Source organism: Pantherophis guttatus, chromosome 1 (genome assembly GCF_059756535.1).
Source record: "Pantherophis guttatus breed Tessera chromosome 1, ASM5975653v1, whole genome shotgun sequence".
NCBI classification, from domain to species: domain Eukaryota; kingdom Metazoa; phylum Chordata; class Lepidosauria; order Squamata; family Colubridae; genus Pantherophis; species Pantherophis guttatus.
This window is the reverse complement of record NC_142063.1, coordinates 14703006-14725302: the sequence shown is the minus strand read 5'-3', so window position 1 is coordinate 14725302 and position 22297 is coordinate 14703006. Positions and strand designations below refer to the sequence as shown.

The 22297-nt window shown below is 45.2% G+C and overlaps 2 protein-coding genes and 1 non-coding gene across 8 annotated transcripts in view; all 3 read right to left on the bottom strand.

The window, feature by feature from the left end:
- Window positions 1–411: 411 nt before the first annotated feature.
- On the bottom strand, window positions 412–14226 carry NDUFS7 (NADH:ubiquinone oxidoreductase core subunit S7). Its single transcript, XM_034422646.2, has 8 exons — window positions 14084–14226; window positions 9817–9853; window positions 9399–9467; window positions 7265–7382; window positions 6413–6592; window positions 4765–4811; window positions 2648–2736; window positions 412–637 (listed from the first exon to the last, which is right to left on the bottom strand). The coding sequence occupies exons 1-8, from the start codon at window positions 14097–14099 to the stop codon at window positions 540–542; spliced, it is 654 nt and encodes a 217-aa protein (XP_034278537.1). The 5' UTR covers window positions 14100–14226; the 3' UTR covers window positions 412–539.
- Window positions 14227–17032: 2806 nt separating this feature from the next.
- On the bottom strand, window positions 17033–17106 carry TRNAN-GUU (transfer RNA asparagine (anticodon GUU)). The gene has a single exon. It is a non-coding gene; the product is annotated as a tRNA-Asn (tRNA).
- A 3464-nt stretch (window positions 17107–20570) lies between these two features.
- PWWP3A (PWWP domain containing 3A, DNA repair factor) overlaps window positions 20571–22297 on the bottom strand; it is a 45976-nt gene continuing 44249 nt past the window's right edge. For all 6 annotated transcript variants that reach the window (XM_034422649.3, XM_034422647.3, XM_034422648.3 and 3 more), the window contains exon 14: window positions 20571–22095. In XM_034422649.3, coding sequence (XP_034278540.2) covers window positions 22020–22095 — 76 coding nt within the window. In that variant the 3' untranslated portion in view covers window positions 20571–22019. The remainder of the gene's footprint in view (window positions 22096–22297) is intronic.

Sequence of the window (22297 nt, the reverse complement as noted above, 5' to 3'; positions counted from 1 at the left end):
TCTTGTGATTCTGAATATAATGAAAGGTGGTAATGAGATAAGCCATGTGGATTATACGCTTTGATTTACAGGATCCAATCTGGGTCGGTCACCGCCGGGGACCTGAGATTTTGTCTTTGGAGCTTCTGGACTCGTACTGGAGCCCATCCTCTCTAGCAGAGGAGAGGATTGTGTGCGTGGTATTTTTATGGTGCCGTGTGTAGCTTTTTAGATGTTGATTGGGGTGTTGATGCTTAAGAGCACAGACTCTGCTAGAGACCCAAAGGTGCTTTTTTTCAGGAGGCAACTGGACTTTGTTTTTTTCTTTTGAAGAAGTTTTGTTTCTCATCCAAGAAGCTTCGTCAGCTCTGATTGGCTGGTGGGGAATGGAAGGATTTATATTCCTTGCAGAAAACACTCAAAAGCTCCAAACCCCTTTTCTCCAGATACAATAATTATTAAGTTTATTGACAAAAGTTTATACACAGCAGTTTAACGTGTGGGCTACAGCTACAGTTAGGGCGGCCATTTTCAACATGGCAGCTTGCAAACAAGCCCGTTTATTTCCGATACCAGATCTGGATCGCTTTCGCTCGTTTAATCTTCCTTTGGAGCTGCAGGATGCCGTACAGGAGGGCCTCAGCCGTAGGAGGGCAGCCTGCAAGAGGCAAAACACTGACCTCAGAAATTCGGAGCTTAAAATTCCCGGGTCGTAGCAAGGGGATCTCCCTTTAGCCAGCTCTTCATCATAAATTGCTCAGAGACATAGAAAAGCCTCTAGGACTGGGAATTGTGTAGACTTATGACGATTCCCAATAAAGGAAAATACCGTATTGATAAAGGAGAATACCATATTGGTAGTTCAAGGTTGAAATGGGGGGGTCCTTGTTGCTCTCTGAGCTTCGTAGTTTTCCTTGCAGACGTTTTATGACCAAACTAGGCAACACCATCAGTGCTAGCAGGGAGTGCTCAGACAAACCTCACTCCTTTCTCCCAGGCACTGATGGTGTTGCCCAGTTTGGTCATGAAATATCTGCAAGAAAACCACCAAACTCAGAGAGCACCAAGGGCCCCTCATCACGTTTGTTTAGCAACATTTCAAAGTTACAACAGCACTGAAAAAAGGGATTTGTAACCAGTCCTCGCAGTTACGACTGTCGTAGCATCTCCATAGTTATATGATCAAAATTTGGGCGACTGGCAACTGGCATGTTACTACGGGGTATTTAGCAATAGCAATAGCACTTATATACCACTTTACAGCCCTCTCTAAGATGCGTTACAGAGTCAGCCTCTTGCCCCCAACAATCTGGGTCCTCATTTTACCGACCTCAGAAGGAGGGAAGGCTGAGTCAACCTTGAGCTTGGTGAGATTCGATCTGCCAAATTGCAGTCAGCCGGCAGTCAGCAGAAGCAGCCTGCAGTACTGCATTCTAACCACTGTGCCACCACGGCTCTTATTCACATAATCATCATTTGTGACCTTCCTTCGAAGTCAATGGGGGAAGCCGAGTTTGCTTATCAACAACATGATTCACTTATCAACTACAGTGATTCGTTTAACAACCATGGCAGAAAAAGGCTGTAAAATCAGGCATGATAGCAACCGCTTTGCAGAGCAAGGGAAATTCTGATCCCAATTCTCATAAATCAAGGACTACCTGTATAAAGCAGCCCTTCATCGTAGGTTTGCAATATATAAGCAGTCCTTGATTTAGGATTAAAATTGAGACCAGAACTTCTGTTGCTAAGCAAGATGCCTGTTAAGTGAGCAGCATCTGACCTGATTTTACAACCTTTTTTTGCCATGGTTGTTAAACAGATCACTGCAGTTGTTAAGTGGATCCTGCGGTCATTAAGCGAGTCTGGCTGGGAGTTGGAAGCCCAAACATCTTAAAGTTGCCAAGGTTGAGAAACACTGATCCATAACTAAGCTGAAGTCACATGCTCTACAGTAGTGGCCAAAATTGTGGAAACCTTTTGGGAAAAGTTGTATTTTCTAAAACTAGCTAATAACACCACTTTTTTTTGGTGTAGTGCCATAAAATTATGTATGTAATGCAATAACTTTTATGAAGGATTTGCTATTGCAATAGCAGTTACAGTATAAAGAGGAAAAGTGAAACACGTAGAAAAAATGAGATACACAAAAGTTATCACCATAGAAAAATGAGATATATACAAAAGTTATCATGTCAGTTAATAGGTTAAAAGGGTAACCTTTAGCATGAATTACAGCCTTACAACATCTTCCCATGGAGTGAACCGAGTCTTTTAGTTCTGCAGCTGTTATAATGTGAAACCAAGATTGAAGGGTTGCTTCTATTAACTGGGTTTTATTGCTGGGTCGCTTCTGACTAACACGTTTCTTTAGTCGGCTCCATTGGGCTATTCCCAGGCCATTCCAGCAGTGGAATAGGATTATCTTGAAACTCCCCCCAAAAAAGTGGTGTTAATAGCCATCAAACCTCAAAAATACACTTTTCCCAAAAGGTTACCACAATTTTGGCCACTACTGTATATTATCGCTTCCACCTTTCTAGAATGCCTTGCACAGTATTGAAGTGAGGTCTGGATTCGTTTATCTGGACCCAAACGACCTTCCCTTCTGGGGATGCAGCTTGGGGAAGACGATCTAGGAAGAGACCTCTTGATGCCTTTTCTTTACCTGGCACATAGATGTCCACGGGCACGATCCGATCACAGCCCCTCACCACGGAATACGAGTAATGATAGTAACCTCCACCATTGGCACAGCTGAAGAAGATAAGACAAGAGTGTTGGGATCATTTGAAAAATAAGCCTCTGTAATAGTTGGAGGCCTGTTTCCTTCTGGACAACAGACCGTTTTTGACTTGTCGGCCCTGGGAGAACCCAGCTGCACGGAACAGAAAGGAATTCTGGGAGTTGAAGTCCACACATTTTATAGTCACCAAGATTGAGGCAATTGGGGGTGGGAAGTGATAGAGCATCAGGAATCAACTTTAGAGTACCACCATTACGTCATCCAAAAGGCTGGGGGCCTTTTCATTTTTAAAATTACAGAGTAACAAAGTTGTTGGAAGGGACCTCAGAGGTCTTCTAGTCCAACGTCCTGCTCAAGCAGGAGCCCCTATATGATTGCGGACAAATGGCTGTCCGATCTCTTCTTAAAAACCTCCAATTTTTAACTTCTGAAGTCAAGTCATTCCGTTGATTAATAGTTTTCCCTGACAGGAAATTTCTCCTTAATTGTAGGTTGGATCTCTCTTTGATAATTTTCCACTCCTTACTTCTCTCAGGTGCTTTGGGGAATAGCTTGACTCCCTCTTCTTTGTGGCAACCCCCGAGATATTGGAAGACTGCTATCATGTCTCCCCTTGTCCTTCTTTTCGTTAAACTAGACATTCCCAGTTCCTGCAACCGTTCCTCCTATGTTTTAGCCTCCAGTCCCCTAATCATCTTTGTTGCTCTTCTCTGCACTCTTTCTAGAGTCTCCACATCTTTTTTGTATCATGGTGACCATAACGGGACACAATATTCCAAGTGTGGTTTTACTACGTATTAGATTAAAATTAATTTACATTTTTTGAGGTCAAGAGTCCTATATTTTATGTCAATCAGCAAATAAGACCAATCACTAACTTAAGTTCATGGCAGGGGGTGGGTGGGATTTTGGGGACCCAAAAAACTACCAAACAACGGTATGGCTGTACAGCCTAATTTGTCTGTTCCTGCTGCCATCGATGGAGCTGTCCCACGAGGGAGAAGTTCCCTGAAAACTCAGGGATGAGGACATTAAATAATTCCACTAGGACCGTCTTGAAAGCAGTCAATGGAAGTGCAAGGGTGCCATCAAGGGAGTGCCCACAGTGAAACACTGTTCGCACGACACATGTAACTGAATCAAGATTAAAGGGTCTAGTTTTAACCCTAAGCAGGGGTGGGCTTCAAAAATTTTACCAAGGGGTTCTCTGCCCAGTTGCTGGGTGGAGGTGGCCATGGTGGGCGTGGCCTAGTCTGCCTCATGCACCACGGCGGGTGTGCGCGCGCGTTTTTGCCCTCCCCAGGCTCTGGGAGCTTTGTTCGAGCCTCCGGGAGGACGAAAATGGCCTCCCCAGGCTCCGGAGGCCCTCTGGAAGCCTTCCCGAACTTCTGGTAGGCCCATTTTACACCCTCTCCGAGCCTCCGCACATGCCCTGCACTTACCTGCATCCAAAACGGGCCGTGTGAGGACTCATGGAGGGGTGGAGTGGGCGGAGCCAGCCAGGAGTTGGATTTTGGGGTTCTCCGAACTGCACAGATTCTTAGCTAGAGGTTCTCCCAAACCCCTAGCAGCTCACCCCTGCCCCTAAGTAACTCCTGATTTAAAATAACATACACAGACAAATGGATTTGGAATAAGCCAGCCTTCTCAGCTGTGGGACCAATTCCAAGAAAATTGACCTCATTTACACACTCAAGTTTCCTTTTCATTCAACCCTCTAAATCTGTCTGCAGTAGCATAGACACCCAGCCCCCCCCCCCATCCCAACTGCCATTCTTAGCCTCCAATTCTAGCGGACCCCCAGCCCCAAAACAATCTTCTTTGCAATGGCTGGGAAGATATGTAATCTTGTTATTCCCCGTCAAAATTATCATTTTTTGGTACAGAAAAGCTAAAACATCTGCGGGAAATAATGACCCGGTCAGTTGTGTTGCATAAATGCAGCTGCAGTGCTGAGAAATTTTTTTTTAAAAAAATGAGAGAACGAAAAAGGGATGGAGCCATTCCTGAGGATAATAAAATACTGAGTGAGCACTTACCTCCCCATGGACACCACGTAACGTGGCTCGGGCATCTGATCATAAACCTGCCAAGAAAGAAATGTTAAAATTTGCACTTGATTTGACAAAGCAGAGCATGCCTGCCTTAGACCACCGAGCGCTGGGACTCTAATAAGGTTGAAAAGTTTATAGAATTCTCCAACAGCAGGTCTTGTGCCTGGCTTAGAATGCAGCAGATGCCAACATTATGAGCCGCTATCCAATTCTCCCTCTCAAAGGATCATAGGGAAAATTTATTCCAGATTTTTTTTCCCTCTGCACCCTCAAGACAAATCTGTCCCATTCTGAACTCAATTTTTTTTGTTGTTTTATTTTGCTGGCTTTCTCCCTCCATGGCAAGTTTGATCCCACTGTGTTCAGATATGGGGTAGCCTTCAGGCAGAAAAACCAAGCAGACAGATGGAAAGAGAATAGAATAACAGAGTTGGGAAGGGGCCTTGGAGGTCTTCTAGTCTAACCCCCTGCTTAGGCAGGAAACCCTACACCACTTCAGACAAATGGTTATCCAACATCTTCTTAAAAACTCCCAGTGTTGGGGCATTCACAACTTCTGGAGGCAAGTTGTTCCACTGATTAATTGTTCTAACTGTCAGGAAATTCCTCCTTAATTCTAAGTTGCTTCTCTCTTTGATTAGTGTCCACCAGTGGTGGGATTCAGCCAGTTCGTGCCACTTCAGGAGAACCAGTTGTTAACTTTCTGAGCAGTTTGGCAAACTGGTTGTTGGAAGAAATCATTAGGGCAGAGAACCGGTTGTCAAATTACTTGAATCCCACCATTGGTGTCCACCCATTGCTTCTTGTCCTGCCCTCAGGTGCTTTGGAGAATAGCTTGACTCCCTCTTCTTTGTGGCAACCCCTGAGATATTGGAAGACTGCTATCATGTCTCCTCTAGTCCTTCTTTTCTTTAAACTAGACATTCCAAGTTCCTGCAACCCTTCTTCATATGTTTTAGCCTCCAGTCCCCTAATCATCTTTGTTGCTCTTCTCTGCACTCTTTCTAGAGTCTCAACATCTTTCTCAACATAAGTCCCTTTTTTCAGTATCGTTGTAGCTTCAAATGGTCACTAAAGGAACTGTTGTAAGCCGAGGACTACCTGTACGGCTGCTCCCTGTTAGTTCTACAAACCTCGGCGGTTGGTGTGAGGACACGAAAGGCCACTCGATTCCCTCCCTGAAGGGCTGAGTTAAGACCATAGTTGTACCCAGGAGTGGGATTCAACCGGATCGGGTGAATCGGATGTTAATTTTAATCTTGTTTGCCGAACCAGTAGTGGCTGACCCCCCTCACCCCTCCCCTCCCTTCCCAGGAGTCTCCACGTAGCCAGTTTGGGTGCCAGGTAAGTGCAGGATCCGAGCGGAGGCCCTGGGAGGGTGAAAAACGGGCCAACTGGAAGTCTGGAAACGGGACTGTTTCCAGCTTCCGGAGGGCCTTTGGAGCCCGAGGGAGGTCATTTTCGCCCTCCCGGAGGCTTGAGGAAAGCCTCTGAATCCTGGGGAGGACAAAAACGACCCCCCCTCCCGTGGTGCAGGAAACCGACTAGGCTATACCTCCATGGCCACGCCCCCCTCAGCAACTGGGCAGACCAACTGGTTGCTAAAATTTTTCAGTCCCACCCCTGGTCGTACCTTCCGGAGGGCAGGAGCCATCTTGTTGGTCAAAGTGCCGGCCACAATCATGACGTCAGCTTGCCGGGGACTCGCCCGGAAAACCACCCCAAAGCGGTCCATGTCATAGCGGGGAGAGGCCATGTGCATCATCTCGACGGCGCAACATGCCAAACCGAAGGTCATCGGCCACAAGGAGCTCTGAAGGAAGAGAAGGGGAAGGAGGCGAACGTATAACACAGATGTCCCTCTGCGTCCCTCTTAGGCCAAACAGCCCTGACCACAATTGCAGGCTAACACTGGTTTCCCCTCATTGTTTTATCTTATCATGGGTCCGTGTTATTTGAGAGGGACCTTCTCACCCCATTGGGATTGGCCCATCCAATCAGTGCCTGCATGCTGCGGGTCCTGTCGGACCAATTATTCCAGCTGATGGGGTCCAGGAACAGGGCCTTCTCTCCTGCCCTCTGGAATATCTTGCCCCCAACCCCCCGTGAGGTTGGCCCCAACGCTCCCACCCTCTCGTAAAGGCCCAAAGACCTGGCTCTGCCAGTTGGCTTGGGAACCCAGCAGCCCCCAAATTTTCGGACACCAGGGACTGGTTCCTTGGAGAGGGTTTTTTTTATGGACCGGTGTGGTTTCGCGTGCTGCCTGGATCCCATGGATCGGGCTTTGCTCATTTGCACTTCTGCCTGTCCATGGACCAGGGGTTAGGGACCCCCACTCTAATTCATTAAAAAGCAGGACGCGGGGCTGCCATTGAGAATACCAGGTACAACTGATATCGAATGAATTTTAAACGCAGAGATGCTTTCAGTGAAAACCTTCTTCGAACACAAAAAAAACACCACCTGGTCAGACGATCCTACTTACTCGACGGATCCAGTTGACCAAATCATCCAGCTTGGTGACGACATATTCTCCTCGACTGCTGGGAAGCAGCGGCTTCTTCTGAACAATGGCACTGCTCTTCTCCTGAACCTGGACGGAACTGCGGCGACAAGAGATACGGTTCTGAAACAAAGCCCGCCTTCCCTGACAAACCTCCAATCTTGGAACTCTCAAAAGCTACTTTGCGTGCCCTGCCTAATGACCCAAAGCTCAGCATTCTGCCTGTGAATTCCTTTCATTCACAGTCAGCAAGGCCTGTCCAAATAGTTTTTTCAAAGGAATATTTATCAACACAGACCTTATCTCGCTTGGAAGGCTGCCAGGTAACTAATTTCCATATAGAGTACAAGGCCAAACTTGGCACAGAGTCTCTCTCAGAGTCACGGAATGGACGAATTGTTTCCTGCAAAAGCCCATTCCTCGTTCGCTCCTCTTTTGTTTCCTATGGGAGGGGCCAATCACCTCCAAGGTGTGGCTTTACTCCCAAGTCGACCCTGCTTTCTGAGTTGTTCTTGTCTTCTGGCAGCTCTGCGCATGCACACACTGGTAACGGGCTTCAGCTGTTTCTCTGCCTCACTGCTGTCTATCTCCTACTCTGCCTCCAATGCAGAGCCCTCATTCGAGCTTTCCCCAGCCCCCAGGACTGGCCCATATTCCTCCCCAACCTCCTCACTGTCCGACTCTGCTGCCAGCTCTGCACACATTGTCTGAATGAAGCATCTGAAAAAAAATGGATGATCGGGGGTTCATGTTTGCAGATAGAATATTTGTAACCTCAGGGTTGACCTGTGGGGTCATCGGTGCTCTCTGAACTTGGCTGTGGTTCCTGCAGATGTTTCATTACCCAAGTAGGTAACATCACCAGTGCTAGTAGGGAGTGGGATCCATCTCATCAGAGACTAAGCAAAAATTGTGCATACAATTTTGTGTGCTGTAATGTTGGCTAAGCATCCCTGCTGAGGGACTGCCATCTGCAGGGAGGCCATTCTCCTACTGCTTGGTGATGGCCCCCCTTCTTTAGAACAACCTCTCCTGCATGCAAGGTTTGGCCTTTTCTCTAAGCAAAGTCTTCTGACTGGATCAGCATAAGAATTGGAGTAGGGGTGAAATGTTCCTGGTTCAGACCGGATCGCCCGATGCAGTAGTGATGGCAGCAGGTGGTTCGGAGAACCGGTAGCAAAAATCCCTGCCCCCCACCCCAATCCCAGCTGAGCCGTGTGATCATCAGAGGCTTTTTTTTAAAGCATTTTTTCTACAACCTCTTCGGCCAAAGAGGTTGTAGAAAAAATGTTTTTAAAAGAAAAAATAGCCTCTGATGATCAGGCAACTCAGCTGGGATCGTCAGAGGCTTTTAAAAGAGAGAGAAAAAAAGCCTCTGACATCAGGCAACTCAGCTGGGATCGTCAGAGGCTTTTAAAAGCATTTTTTTTTACAACCTCTTTGGCCGAAGAGGTTGTAGAAAAAATGGTTTTAAAAGAAAAAATAGCCTCTGATGATCAGGCAACTCAGCTGGGATCGTCAGAGGCTTTTAAAAGCATTTTTTTTTACAACCTCTTTGGCCGAAGAGGTTGTAGAAAAAATGGTTTTAAAAGAAAAAATAGCCTCTGATGATCAGGCAACTCAGCTGGGATCGTCAGAGGCTTTTAAAAGCATTTTTTTTACAACCTCTTTGGCCGAAGAGGTTGTAGAAAAAATGGTTTTAAAAATAATTAAAAAAAAAAAGTTGGCCACGCCAACTCACATTACCCTCTCCCCCACCAAGCCACAGCCACAGAACCGGTAGTAACAAATTTTACATTTCTCCACTGAATTGGAGTCAATAAATCAATTTGTTTCTGTTAACAACCCTATAATCCCTTGCATCGGGTGGAGTCAGAGAGATTGAACAGAGCTCCAGTGCTTACTGGCCAGATGCCCTCCCTGACACCTACGTGGAGTTCACAGCAGACAATTACTCATTGCTCCCAGAGAGAGAGAAATATCTGCCGCTATCTAGGATCGAACTCACAGCCTCCTGATTGTGAGACGAGACCTCCCCTTCTAGGCCACCGCGCCGCTCGGGAGTAAATAAATCAATGAAAGAGTCATTATCAGGTGTTCCAGGAGCAGAGAATACCTGTCAGCACTCTCAGCTGAAGGTGTCTGATGCAGCAAGCGGGAAGAACTGGTGGAACTCACAATGGGCCTGTTGAAAGAACAGCCAACAGTTAGAGAGTCTTAAAAGTCGGATCACACAATAACCCTACAGGGTAGGAATTGAATGAATTGAATGCTCTTCAAGGGCAGCCCCATGCAGAGCGCACTGTAGGAGTCCAGACAGATTTCCAAAAACATAAGTGATTGTGAGCAAAGTCTCCCAAATGGGCACACACCACCCGAAGATGTGCAAAGGTGTAAAATCAGATCCACCAGTAACTTAAGGCAATTGGAAAATGCTCTCAAAAATTTTTTTCTACAGGACTCGCAACAGCCTTCATACATCAATTCAGTTTTGGGGAAAAGGTTCTTTGCGGAGCTGACTTCGGCAGACTTACCTCAAAAGGAACAAGCCACGTGGGACCATGCAAGAAACTGAAAAGAAATAAAAGGTTAGGGTGAAAAGAAGAAAATATGAGCTAGCCCAGGGGTCTCTTGGCAACTTTAAGCCTGGTGGACGTCAATTCCCAGAATTCCACAGCCAGCTTTGCTGTTTGTTGCCAAACTGTTTGTGTGCTTGTTTATCTGGCCTTGTTTTCTCTGTCCAAGGAAGAAACCATCTCCAGTTTCCTAATTCAGAGCTCAGGTTACAGCTTGGCCAAGATTACTGGATAGGTCCTCCCTTCTGATAGGTTCTTTCCAACCATTCAAGATTTTTGGAGACAAATGTTTTTGAAGGTTCCTCTTACACTGAACTAGGAAACCTATTTTTTTTCCCCCAGTGGCAGCTGCAACGCTCCTGCCCTGGCAGCCATAACAGGTAGACCAGACACAAAACACAACCAGACACAGGTTTAGTGATCATTTGAAGTTTTTTCAACAACACTGAAAAAAGTGACTTGTGGCTGTTTTTCAGACTTACGACTGTTGCAGTAGCATCCTCATGGTCAAGTAATCAAAATTAGGGCCCTTGGCAACCGACTCATATTTATGACGATTGTAGTGTCCTGGGATCATGTGATTGCCATGTGTGTAACCTTCACAGCCATCTTCCAACAAGCAAAGTCAATGGGGGAAGCCAGGTTCGCTTAATGACGACTTGAGTCACGTAGCTACTGCAGCCATTCTCTTAACAGTAGTGGCAAAAATGTCATAAAATGGGGGCAAAAGTCACTTAACAAATCCCTGGCTTAGCCATTGGGATTTGGGGCTTAATTGTGGTTGTTAAGCCGAGGATGACTTGTAAACTAATTCTACTTTATCTGGATCCGTTCCAGTCGGGCTTCAGGCCCGGGTACAGCACGGAAACGGCATTGGTCGCGTTGGTTGATGATCTCTGGAGGGCTCGGGACAGGGGGTGCTCCTCTGTCCTGGTCCTGTTAGATCTCTCAGCGGCTTTTGATACCATCGACCATGGTATCATGCTGCACCGGTTGGAAGAGTTAGGGGTGGGAGGCACTGTGTTGCGGTGGTTCTCCTCCTTTCTCTCTGACCGGTCGCAGTCTGTGTTGACAGGGGGACAGAGGTCGACCCCGAGGCCCCTCATATGTGGGGTGCCGCAAGGGTCGGTTCTCTCACCTCTCCTGTTCAACATTTATGTGAAGCCGCTGGGCGAGATCATCCGTGGTTTCGGGATGGAGTACCATCAGTACGCTGATGACACCCAGCTGTACATCTCCACCCCGGATCACCCCAACGATGCCCTTGAAGTGATGTCCCGGTGCCTGGAGGCCGTACGGATCTGGATGGGGAGGAACAGGCTCAGGCTCAACCCATCCAAGACCGAGTGGCTGTGGTTTCCGACGTCCCGATATAGCCAGTTGACGCCATCACTGACTATTGGGGGTGAATCATTGGCCCCCACGGAGAGGGCTCGCAACTTGGGCGTCCTCCTGGATTCACGGCTGTCTTTAGAAGAGCATGTGACGGCCGTGACTGGGAGGATTTTTTATCAGGTCCGCCTGATTCGCCAGTTGCGTCCCTTTCTGGATCGGGACTCGTTACGCACGGTCACTCATGCCCTCGTCACCTCCCGCCTGGACTATTGTAATGCTCTCTACATGGGGCTCCCCTTGAGGAGCACCCGGAGGCTCCAACTGGCGCAGAGTGCGGCTGCGCGGGTGGTAATAGGAGCGACATGGCGCTCCCGTGTAACACCTCTCCTGCGCGAGCTGCACTGGCTCCCGGTGGTCTTCCGGGTGCGCTTCAAGGTTTTGGTTACCACCTTTAAAGCGCTCCATGGCTTAGGGCCTGGTTATTTACGGGACCGCCTACTACCACCAATAGCCTCCCACTGGCCAGTACGCTCTCATAGAGAGGGACTCCTCCGGGTGCCGTCAGCCAAACAGTGTCGACTGGCGGCCCCTAGGGGGAGAGCCTTCTCTGTGGGGGCACCTACCATCTGGAATGAGCTCCCCCCGGAGATACGGAGGATCCCGGATCTGCGCTCCTTCCGCCGTGCTGTGAAGACCTTTTTATTCCATCAAGCGGGCTTGGCCTGATCTCTTCCCTTTTTAAATACGTAAATTTTAATTTGTTTTTAAATTATTGGGGTATTTTAATTTGTCTGGGCCAAATAATTTAATTTGATTTTATCGGGTTTTTAAATTTTGTGTATTTATGTATTTTATTGTTGGCTGTTCACCGCCCTGAGTCCTTCGGGAGTAGGTACAAATCAAATAAACTAACTAACTAACTAACTAACTACTTTATTATAAAGCTACATTAACAGAATCTTACGAGTTTGAAAGTACAGTTCTCCTGCCTTCTCCTTTATAGCCGGAGAAACTGCCTGAGGCTCTTAATACGTCATATATAGACTGTCAAGGTTCAGACATTGTGCTAAGTTTGTGGACTTTTAAAATATGGTTTATTAATTCAGTGGTTATGTATTCTCATAGTCATTTTGGCAGGGGCTACATTTAGTTGCTGAAGCTGAACTATTTTGGCCACCTAATGAGAAGGAAAAAAAGATTGGAAAAGACCTTGATGCTGTGAAGAAGAGAGAAAAGGACGGCAGAGGATGAGATGGTTAGATAGCGTCACTGATGCCATGAACGTGAATTTGGGAAAACTCCGGGAGACGGTGGCGGACAGGGGTGCTGGCGTGGTATGATCCACGAGGCTGCGAAAAGTCAGACATGACTTAGCGACTGAACGATGACAATGACAGCTTTTAGTTGTCATTGTGGACAAAAGTAGGAACAGGGACTAAGAGGAGCACTGCCTTGAGTTCCTGAATGGAAGAGAGAAGATATCAATCGAAGCCAACATGAATAAAATAGGAAAGTAGCTGGAAACCAAAGTCTGTTAACCTGCTGTCCAGCCTAAAATGAGATTTGAGGATGTTTCAAGGAGGGATGTTTAGATGTAGGGAGCTCCTAAACTTTGGGGGAACTTTTTATTTTTGGGGAGTGGGAGGGAGGTGGCCAGGGAAAGGTGTGTTTTTTTTCTTACTGCATTACTATTAATCTTCTCATCGTTCCTTTCACCCATCTCCTCCCACTTACGACTGTAACCTTGTTGCTGGTATCCTTAAGATTTATATTGACTGTTTCCCTATGACTATCATTAAGTGTTGAACCTTATGATTCTTGACAAATGTATCTTTTCTTTTTATGTACAGTGACAGCGTATGCACCAAAGACAAATTCCTTGTGTGTCCAATCACACTTGGCCAATAAAGAATTCCATTCATTCTATTCTATTCTATTCTATTCTATTCTATTCTATTCTATTCTATTCTATTCTATTCTATTCTATTCTATTCTATTCTATTCTATTCTATTCCAAATGGCCAAATCTTTTCCCTCTTTTTAATATGTAAATTTTAATCTGTTTTTAAATTATTGGGGTGTTTTAATTTGTCTGGGCCAAAATGGTTTAATTCGATTTTATCTGGTTTTTTAAATTTTTTTTATCTATGTATTTTATTGTTTGGCTGTTCACCGCCCTGAGTCCTTCAGGAGTAGGGCGGTATACAACTCAACTCAACTCAACTCAACTCAACTCAACTCAACTCAACTCAACAACTATTCTATTCTATTCTATTCTATTCTATTCTATTCTATTCTATTCTATTCTATTCTATTCTATCAATGCAAAGCAAAGCAAAGCAAAGCAAAGCAAAGCAAAGCAAAGCAAAGCAAAGCAAAGCAAAGCAAAGCAAAGCAAAGCAAAGCTATTCTATTCTATTCTACTTTTTTTTTAAGAGGCAAAGAAAGATGAGGAAAAACAAGAAAGCTCAGTTGCCTCTTGGGGGGGGAGGGGAAGCAACCTTTGGGACAAACCATGACTGAGAATCTCCATAGATAGCCAAACCTTGGTGACTTGGAAGAGTTGTGGACTTCAACTCCCAGAATTCCCCAGCCAGCTTTGCTGGCTGGGGAATTCTGGGCATTGAAGTCCACATGCTTTGCAAGGGACCAAATTCAAAAGCATTGTTTTTAAGAGGATCCCTGCCCTGAACAGGATTGGACTAGACTAGAGGACCTTTAAGTAGCCCGCCAACTTGTCTATTCTCCCCCCCCCAAAGCTTCTCCCATTATCCACGCCCAATATCCAATCCCCCCCAAAAGACGGCTAGTTCCTGCCGTCCTTGAAACCTGCCCCCCCCCACCACAGTCCACAAGCAGCCTCCCCACCCCCACCCCGGCTCCCACTCACCGGGCAGCGCAGCCATCGCCGCGTCTCCCTCCCCTCCCCCGCAGCCCTTCAAGGCACCCTTGCTAGCTGCGGACAAGGACAGGCGGCCGGTGCACCTCCCTCCACCGCTCCGGGTTGGAACCGGAGCCGCCTTGCCTCGCGTTCCGGCAACAGCGCCGGCGTCGGTGCTGCCCCCTGGCTGCTGCTGAGAGAAGATACGCCGCGTGCCTCTAATTCAGTGTTTCTCAACCTTGGAAGCTTGAAGATGGGTGGACTTCAACTCCCAGAATCCCCCAGCCAGCAGCGCTGGCTGGGGGATTCTGGGAGTTGAAGTCCACCCATCTTCAAGCTTCCAAGGTTGAGAAACACTGCTCTAATTGCTCTTCTTTCTTTTAATCCGCCCCTTTTAATTTTTTTATTTCTTCCCTTCATTCATATTTTTTCCCTTTCCTTGATCCGTGCTTCCTTTTTCCCTCTTTTTTTTCCTTTCTAATTATTTATTTTATGTATTCATTTTATGTATTCAATTTATGCTTATACTTATATACATTGAAATATTGCCAAAAATATTTAATTACTTTTTAAACTGTTTTTAAATTTTGTGTGTTCTGTTTTATTCTGGCTGTTCACCGCCCTGAGTCCTGCTGGAAAAGGGCGGTATACAAATTAAAACAAATAAAATAATAAATAAAATACATTATCTAATATGTACTCAACAAAATAAATAAAAATGTCCTCTTATTTCCTCCTTCCTTTCTGCCTTTGGGTTTCCCATTTGGCCTCTTTCACCCTTGCTTCTCTGGGGCATTCGTTTAATTTTCTCCTCCTTTTTTTCCCTTAGAACTTAGACTTAGAATAACTTTATTGTCGCTTTGAAAGTACACTAATCGGCATGCATTAAAATGAAATTTCGTTGCATACAGCTCTCAAACGGTCTCCACCTGCAATATACACTACATAAACATGACAAGATAAATAAATGCAAAAGTATGCATATACCCACAGATATTGTATGACAAGGAAAAACTGCACAGTCCAGTTCAGATGTATACATGTGGAGTGGAATGGAATGGAATGGAATAGAATAGAGAATAGAATGGAATGGAATAGAACATAGATTTATATACCGCTTTACAGTGCTTTACATCCCTCTCTAAGCAGTTCACAGAGTCTGCATATTGCCTCCCATAATTTGGGTCCTCATTTTACCCCCCTCGGAAGGATGGAAGGCTGAGTCAACATTGAGCTGGGTGAGATTTGAACTGTCAAATTTCAGGCAGCTGGCAATCAGCAGAAGTAGCCTGCAGCACTGCACTCTAATCACTGCACCACCATGGCGAATAGAATAGAATAGAATAGAATAGAATAGAATAGAATAGAATAGAATAGAATAGAATAGAATAGAATAGAATAGTTGGAAGGAACCTTGGAGATCTTCTAGTCCAACCCACTGCTCAGACAGGAAATCCTATACCATTTCAGACAAATGGTTATCCAACATCTTCTTAAAATCTTCCAGTGTTGGAGAATTCCCTTCTGCAGGCACTGATTAATTGTTCTGTCAGGAAATTTCTCCTTAGTTCTAGGTTGCTTCTCTCCTTGATTAGTTTCCATCCGTTGCTTCTTGTCCTGCCCTCAGGTGCTTTGGAGAATAGCTTGACTCCCTCTTCTTTGTGGCAGCCCCTGAGATATTGGAAGACTGATATCATGTCTCCCCTAGTCCTTCTTTTCATTAAACTAGACATACCCAGTTCCTGCAACCGTTCTTCCTATGTTTTAGCCTCCAGTCCCCTCATCATCCTTGTTGCTCTTCTCTGCACTCTTTCTAGAGTCTCAACATCTTTTTTACATCGTGGCGACCAAAACTGGGTGCAGTATTTCCAAGTGTGGCGTTATAAAGTGGTATTAACACATCACGTGATCTTGATTCTATCCCTCTGTTTATGCAGCCTAGAACTGTATTGGCTTTTTTGGAAGCTGCAACCCACTTCTGGCTCATATTTAAGTGGTTGTCCACTGGAACTCCAAGATCCCTCTCACAGTTACTCCTATTGAGCCAGGTACCAGCTATACTATACCTGTGCCTTTGGTTTTTCTTGCCTAAATGTAGAACTTCACTTTTTTCACCATTGAATTTCGTTTTGTTAGATAGTGCCTAATGTTGAAGTCTGTCAAGATCCTTCTGAACCTTAAGCCTATCTTCTGGAGTGTTGGCTATTCCTGACAGCTTGGTGTCGTCTGCAAATTTAATGAGTTCCCCATCTATCCACTCATCTAAATCATTGATGAAGATGGTGAAATGTATTGGGCCTAAAACAGTAAGCGAGAATGTACACGGCCAGAATTCTCCTTCTCGCTCTCATACATTTTCCCCTTTCTTTCTACTAAATCCATAAATCTCAACACACTTTTTGCAAAGTGTGTTTAATCGGGCCAAAAAATTAAGCTTTGGGCCTCGCTGCACCCCTTCCCGCCTTGCGTTTGCTTTACAAATTATTTTCTTTTCCCTCTTTTTCTCAGTCTCACTTTAAGATGTGTGGACACTTTAAGATGTGTGGAATTCAACCCCCAGAATTCCCCCAGCTAACCTGCTGGCTAGGGGAATTCTGGGGCTTGAAGTCCACACATATTAAAGTGCTTCAGGTTGAGAAAAATTGTTCTGGTGGATCTTCCCTACCCCCTGTCATTTTAAGAGCTCAGCAAATGAATTGGGTCTCTTTCTTTGCTCCAGTTCCCAAATATGAATCTTTGCATTCAGGAGCATGGATTTTTCCCCTAAATCCTTGCTCCACTTGTGATGCCATTGCGGCCATCTTGGCTACGGGCAGAAACCTTATTGCCCTCCCAGCATCCCTTCTGAAACCCGTTCATTTTTTTCTCCTCTCTCTTTCATTCTTGCCCGGAAAAGTAGTTGCGATTCGTTGACTACAAGTCTGCAAGGCATTTTAAAAATAAAAAGGGAATTGCCTGCGTCCCTGGGTGGGCTCGAACCACCAACCTTTCGGTTAACAGCCGAACGCGCTAACCGATTGCGCCACAGAGACCAAGCTGCTTCCAGCTCTTCTGCCACGACTCTTAAAGAGGAAGATGCAATACTGGAAGTTGAACAAGAATACAAATACAGAGGAGTATAAGAATAATACAGCGTGCCTTGGAACGTTTCCTTCCTTCCTTCCTTCTCTCCCATCAAACCTCTTCCTTCCTTCTACCCTCATCCATCCATCCTTCCTTCCTTCCTTCCTTCCTTCCTTCCTTCCTTCCTTCCTTCCTTCCTTCCTTCCTTCTTTTTCTTTCCCTTCTTCTCTCCCTCCCTCCCTCCCTCCCTCCCATCTCATATACATTACTCATGGCAGCTAACAATTAAAGCAGAGTAAAAACTCATAAAAATAACAAATAACCTTAAAATAGTTGCTAAGAACTGTCATTTATTTGCTAAATGTATCTCTGGCATTTCTTTAAAGCAGATTGCAAGGGGATCTCCACAACAACCTTGTTAGGTAACTTGCACTGAGCCTGTAGGATTGCTGCTGCTGCTGCTGTTACTACAGTACTACTACGGTACTACTACAGGGGTGAAATCCAGCAGGTTCTGACAGGTTCTGGAGAACCGGTAGCGGAAAATTTGAGTAGTTTGGAGAACGGACAAATACAACCTCTGGCTGGCCTCAGAGTGGGGTGGGAATGGAGATTTTGCAATATCCTTCCCCCAGGAGTGGGGAGGGAATGGAGATTTTGCAGCATCCTTCCCCTGCCACGCCCACCAAGCCACACTACGCCCACCATGCCCAACAAGCCACGCCCACAGAACCGGTAGTAAAAAAAATTGGATTTCACCACTGTACTACTACTACTATTACTACTACTACTACTACTATTAATAGTAATAATATCATTGGCATCCTTCAGTCTCAAGAGACTATGGTCCTAAAACAGCATCTAGTGCGACTAAAAAGGCCAATTCGAGAGTGGCAATACCTTCCACACTGAGGGCAGATTTTTTAATATTATTATTGTTGTTGTTGTTATTGTTATTACAACAACAATAATAATAATAAACTGCGCTACTCGTAACATCATATATTTTAAGAAGGTACTTGGTTGATACCTAGGACACTGGCAGCAACCCAAATCAACCATTAGCACCAGTCAATGGTATTTGTAACACATTTTAAATGTCCAGTTGACTGAGTTTCATTTTTAATAATAATAATAATAATAATAATAATAATAATAATAATAATAATAATAATAATAATAATTTTATTTCTATACCGCCCTTCTCCCGAAGGACTCAGGGCGGTGTACAGCCTATTTAAAAACAGAATCAACATCAATTTAAAATAATTTAAAAATATTAAAGAAATTTGGCTGAATAATGAATAAAAGAGAATAATAATAATAATAATGCTGTCCTTTTTAGGAAAAGTTGAGGTAAGTATTGGTTTGCTATTGCTAAGCATGATAGCGGTTAAGTGAGTTTTGCCCATTTTATGATCTTTGCTGCCCCACTTGTTAAGTTAGTAACAACGGTTGTTAAGTGAACATGGTTTCCCCCTTGACTTTGCTTGTCAGAAGACAAGGTGAGACACTGCAACCACCATAAATAAGAGTCAGTTGTCAAGCATCTTGAGTTTTGCTCCCATGACCATGGGGATGGTGCAAGGTTGTAAGTGTGAAAAATGGTCATGTCACCTTTTTTTCAGTGCTGTTGTAAGTTCAGTCACTAAACAAACTGTTGTAGGTCGAAGACAACCTGTACCTGGATGGGGATTCCTACCGGATCATCGTATGAAGATGACGTTTGTCACTTACCTTTGGCAGGTCTGGGATGTTGGAATGCGTCCATCCTGGTTCTTCTTGGCCTCTTGGTGGTCGTTCAGACCATCTATCAAAGGGAGCCGTGGTAGCGCAGTGGTTACAATGCAGTATTGCGGGCTGACTCTGCCGACTACCAGGGGTTCGAGCCCTCAACCGGCTCAAGGTTGACTCAACTCTCCATCCTTCTGAGGTGGGTAAAATGAGGACCAGGATTGTAGGGATCAAGATGCTGACTCTGTAAACCACTTACAGAGGGCTGTAAAGCGGTATATAAGTCTTAAGTGCTATTGCTAGTGCTATTGCTACCGCGGTCTAGACCAGGTCAGTAGGAGGAATGGGACTGTAGTGGTTCCCCCTCCCTTCATCCAGTGTTGGTTTCAGTTGGTGTTGGGGGACAGAGTGATCTAACCTGTTTTTGTGTATGTGTGTGTGCAGTGGTGGAATTTAAAAATTTAACAACCGATTCACTGGGGGCGTGGGCTACTTGGCCTCCTGCACCATGGCGGAGGTGGGGCGGTGTTTTCGCCCTTCCAAGGCTCTGGAGGCTTTCCACAAGCCTCCAGGGGGACAAAAACAGCCTCCCCTGGGCATCGGAGGCCCTCCGGAGGCAAGAAACGGGCCTGTTTCCGGACTTCCGGTAGGCTCGTTTTTCACCGTCCCAGAGCGTCTGCGGGGGCCCTGCGCATCCAAAATAAGCTATGTGGAGACTCCTGGGAGGGGCGGATGGGGTCAGCCAGTCCTTGGAACAACTGGTTCGGCGAACCAGATTAAAATTACTGAATCCCACCCGTGTATATGTGAGAGAGCTTTGAGTCACCATTGAACTCTGTTTAGGTCCCCCCCCCACCGAGTTAAGGTTAGTATGACCTTGAAATGATCTTCGGGACATCCTTGTGTTTCCAAGGTCATCCCCTCAGACCATTACAACAGAAGCCAATCCCTCTCCTGAACCAATTCACGGATAATTATTAAGAGAACATTTTCTGGTACAGGTAGTCCTCAATTTATGACCAAAATTGGGACCAGAATTTTTGTGACCAAGCAACGTGGTTGGTAAATGAGTCACAGTCATACCTGATTTTATTACTTTTCTCCCGTAGTTTAAGTTCCACTGCAGTTGTTAATTGAGTCATGTGGTCGTTTAAGCCAATCTGGCTCCCACCAGTGATTTTGCTTGTTCAGAAGCCAGCTGGGAAAGGATCTCCAGCTGGCGATCCTATAACCTCAGGAACCGTCATAAATGTATGTCTGTTGCCAAGCGCATGAATTTGGATCATGTGACTGTGGGAATGTTGCAGCAATCCCCAACCTTTGCGGCTTGACGGCCTGGCAGGGGAAGAGTGGGCCGGTCCACACTCACACAGCTCAACTTGCGCGAGTGACGGGCTGGCGCGCATGCGTGAGTGCCCGCTGGCCTCCTGCTTGCACAAGCTGAGCTGCACACGTGTGTGTGTGTGTGTGTGTGTGTGTGTGTGCACTCTGGCCAGCCACTCACACGGCCCAATTCCGAATAGATCACGGCCTGGTATTGGGCTGCAGCCCGGGATTTGGGGGGACCCTTGTCCTAAGTGCAAAGACCAATGGGTAAGTCCCTTTTTTCAGTACCGTTGTTAACTGTGAACGGTTGCTAAATGTCGAAGACCATCTGTACCTCTGAGGCCTTATCTTAAGAAGACACAGCACTACAAAGTGAAGCATTGAAAGCTATTTTTATTGTTTTTTTTCCAAAATTACAAAACACGAAAGTCGCAGAGTGGGATGTCATAAGGAATGTCAGTACAATCAATAAAAATGGAGATTTTTGAATGTCATCCGCATTTGTCTTCCCCCCCCCCACCTCCCCCAAATTGATCCAAAATTACAAAATACTGTATGGTAGGATAAGTATGGTATTGCAGAATGTCTTGGTTGATGATGTAAGCAGATTTATAAAAATGAAGAGCAATTGATTTTAGACAACAATATTGTTTAAAGCAGGGTAGGGGGGGGATCTGGCCTTTTGATGAACTTTTAAAGTTCCTTTGTGGAACTTTCAACTCCCATAATTCCTGGAGCCAGCCATGTTTAGCTCAGGTATTCTGGGAGTTGAAGTTCCACAAGTCATCAAAGGGCCAGATCTCTCCCAACTCTGCTTTAAACAAAACTGTATTTTTAAAATGCACAATTCACAATCGGGTGTTATGCAAAACATATAAAATCAGAAAAAGCCATTACTCAATTCTCCAAGCTTGAAATGAGATTTTCTGAGGTCAGAAAAAGGATCAGAACAAGGGCTCAAAGAGCGAGACAGCGATTCTGTGCTCAAAAAAGTTAAGTTTTCCATAACTTAAAACTGAGTGTTCTAGGCTCAAAAATGCTTGAATTGAAAACATTTCCTATGTTGCTCTCGCCGTGCTTCAAAAACGAATCAGAAGGGCTTCGGAGGTTGTTGAATGGAGCAGCTCCCTGCTGCTCATTGAAGCAACACATTTTTTCCCCTCAGGCTTCTAGGCAAGCCTGAAACATGTGGCATTTGTAAAAGTTGCATTAGGATGTGGCTGATTTAATGAACCAACTCATTAAAAGGAAACCTATCTTTTTCAGGCTTGTGTAGAAGGCTTTAAAAAAGGATGCAGCTGCTTTAATGAGTAGTAAAGGGTGGCTGCCCTCATCCACTGTCTGAATACGTCTGGAAGCTTCTATAGCCCTACAACTTAGCATCAGCACAGACTGAATGAATCTCTGGTAACTGAAGAACAGAACAGACAAGAGTTTGCAATACATACATGCATGTTGCTTCTGGCTAAATAGGTATGGGAGCCATTTCAAACATTGTCCAGAATCAACGGTGAGCTCAAATCACAATCAAGGAGCTGATACTTATTAATATAATTTTAAAATGTGCTTTAAACTGGAGGCGGCTTCTTAGGTAGCTGAGATTCGTTGCGACAGACCAAACAGAGTTCATTTTCTTCTAACTGAATGGAGGCGGAGGAAACAGCAGGCATACCTATTTCTCTTTATTTCATAGATAATCTCTTTCATATACATCTATATTAAAAAAATACATTCAATATTCTGTACAAAACCACGGAATTTAATCTCCCTTACAAGTACCCAGCACATAAATGGATGGATAAAGAGCTTCAGAGTTTATTTTCTACAGATGGCTTCTCGCTTTCTTGGCAAAATTTTGCTTCTCCTCTTGGATTTCTTTTTCAAATTCTTCTCTTTCCCTGAAGGATTTAAAAAAAAGTTGCAAGCAAACAAAACAAACCTCCAGCAACGGGGAAGCTGAAGCCCTGAGATTTTGTTCCCTAGTTTCTTTTTACAGAATAAAACTCGAGACCAACTGTCTTCCCTTCAGCCTTAAATGCTGATCTTCATGTTTTATTTCCTACGTTGCCAGAGAGCTTCCTGGTATATGCCTTTGTCAAC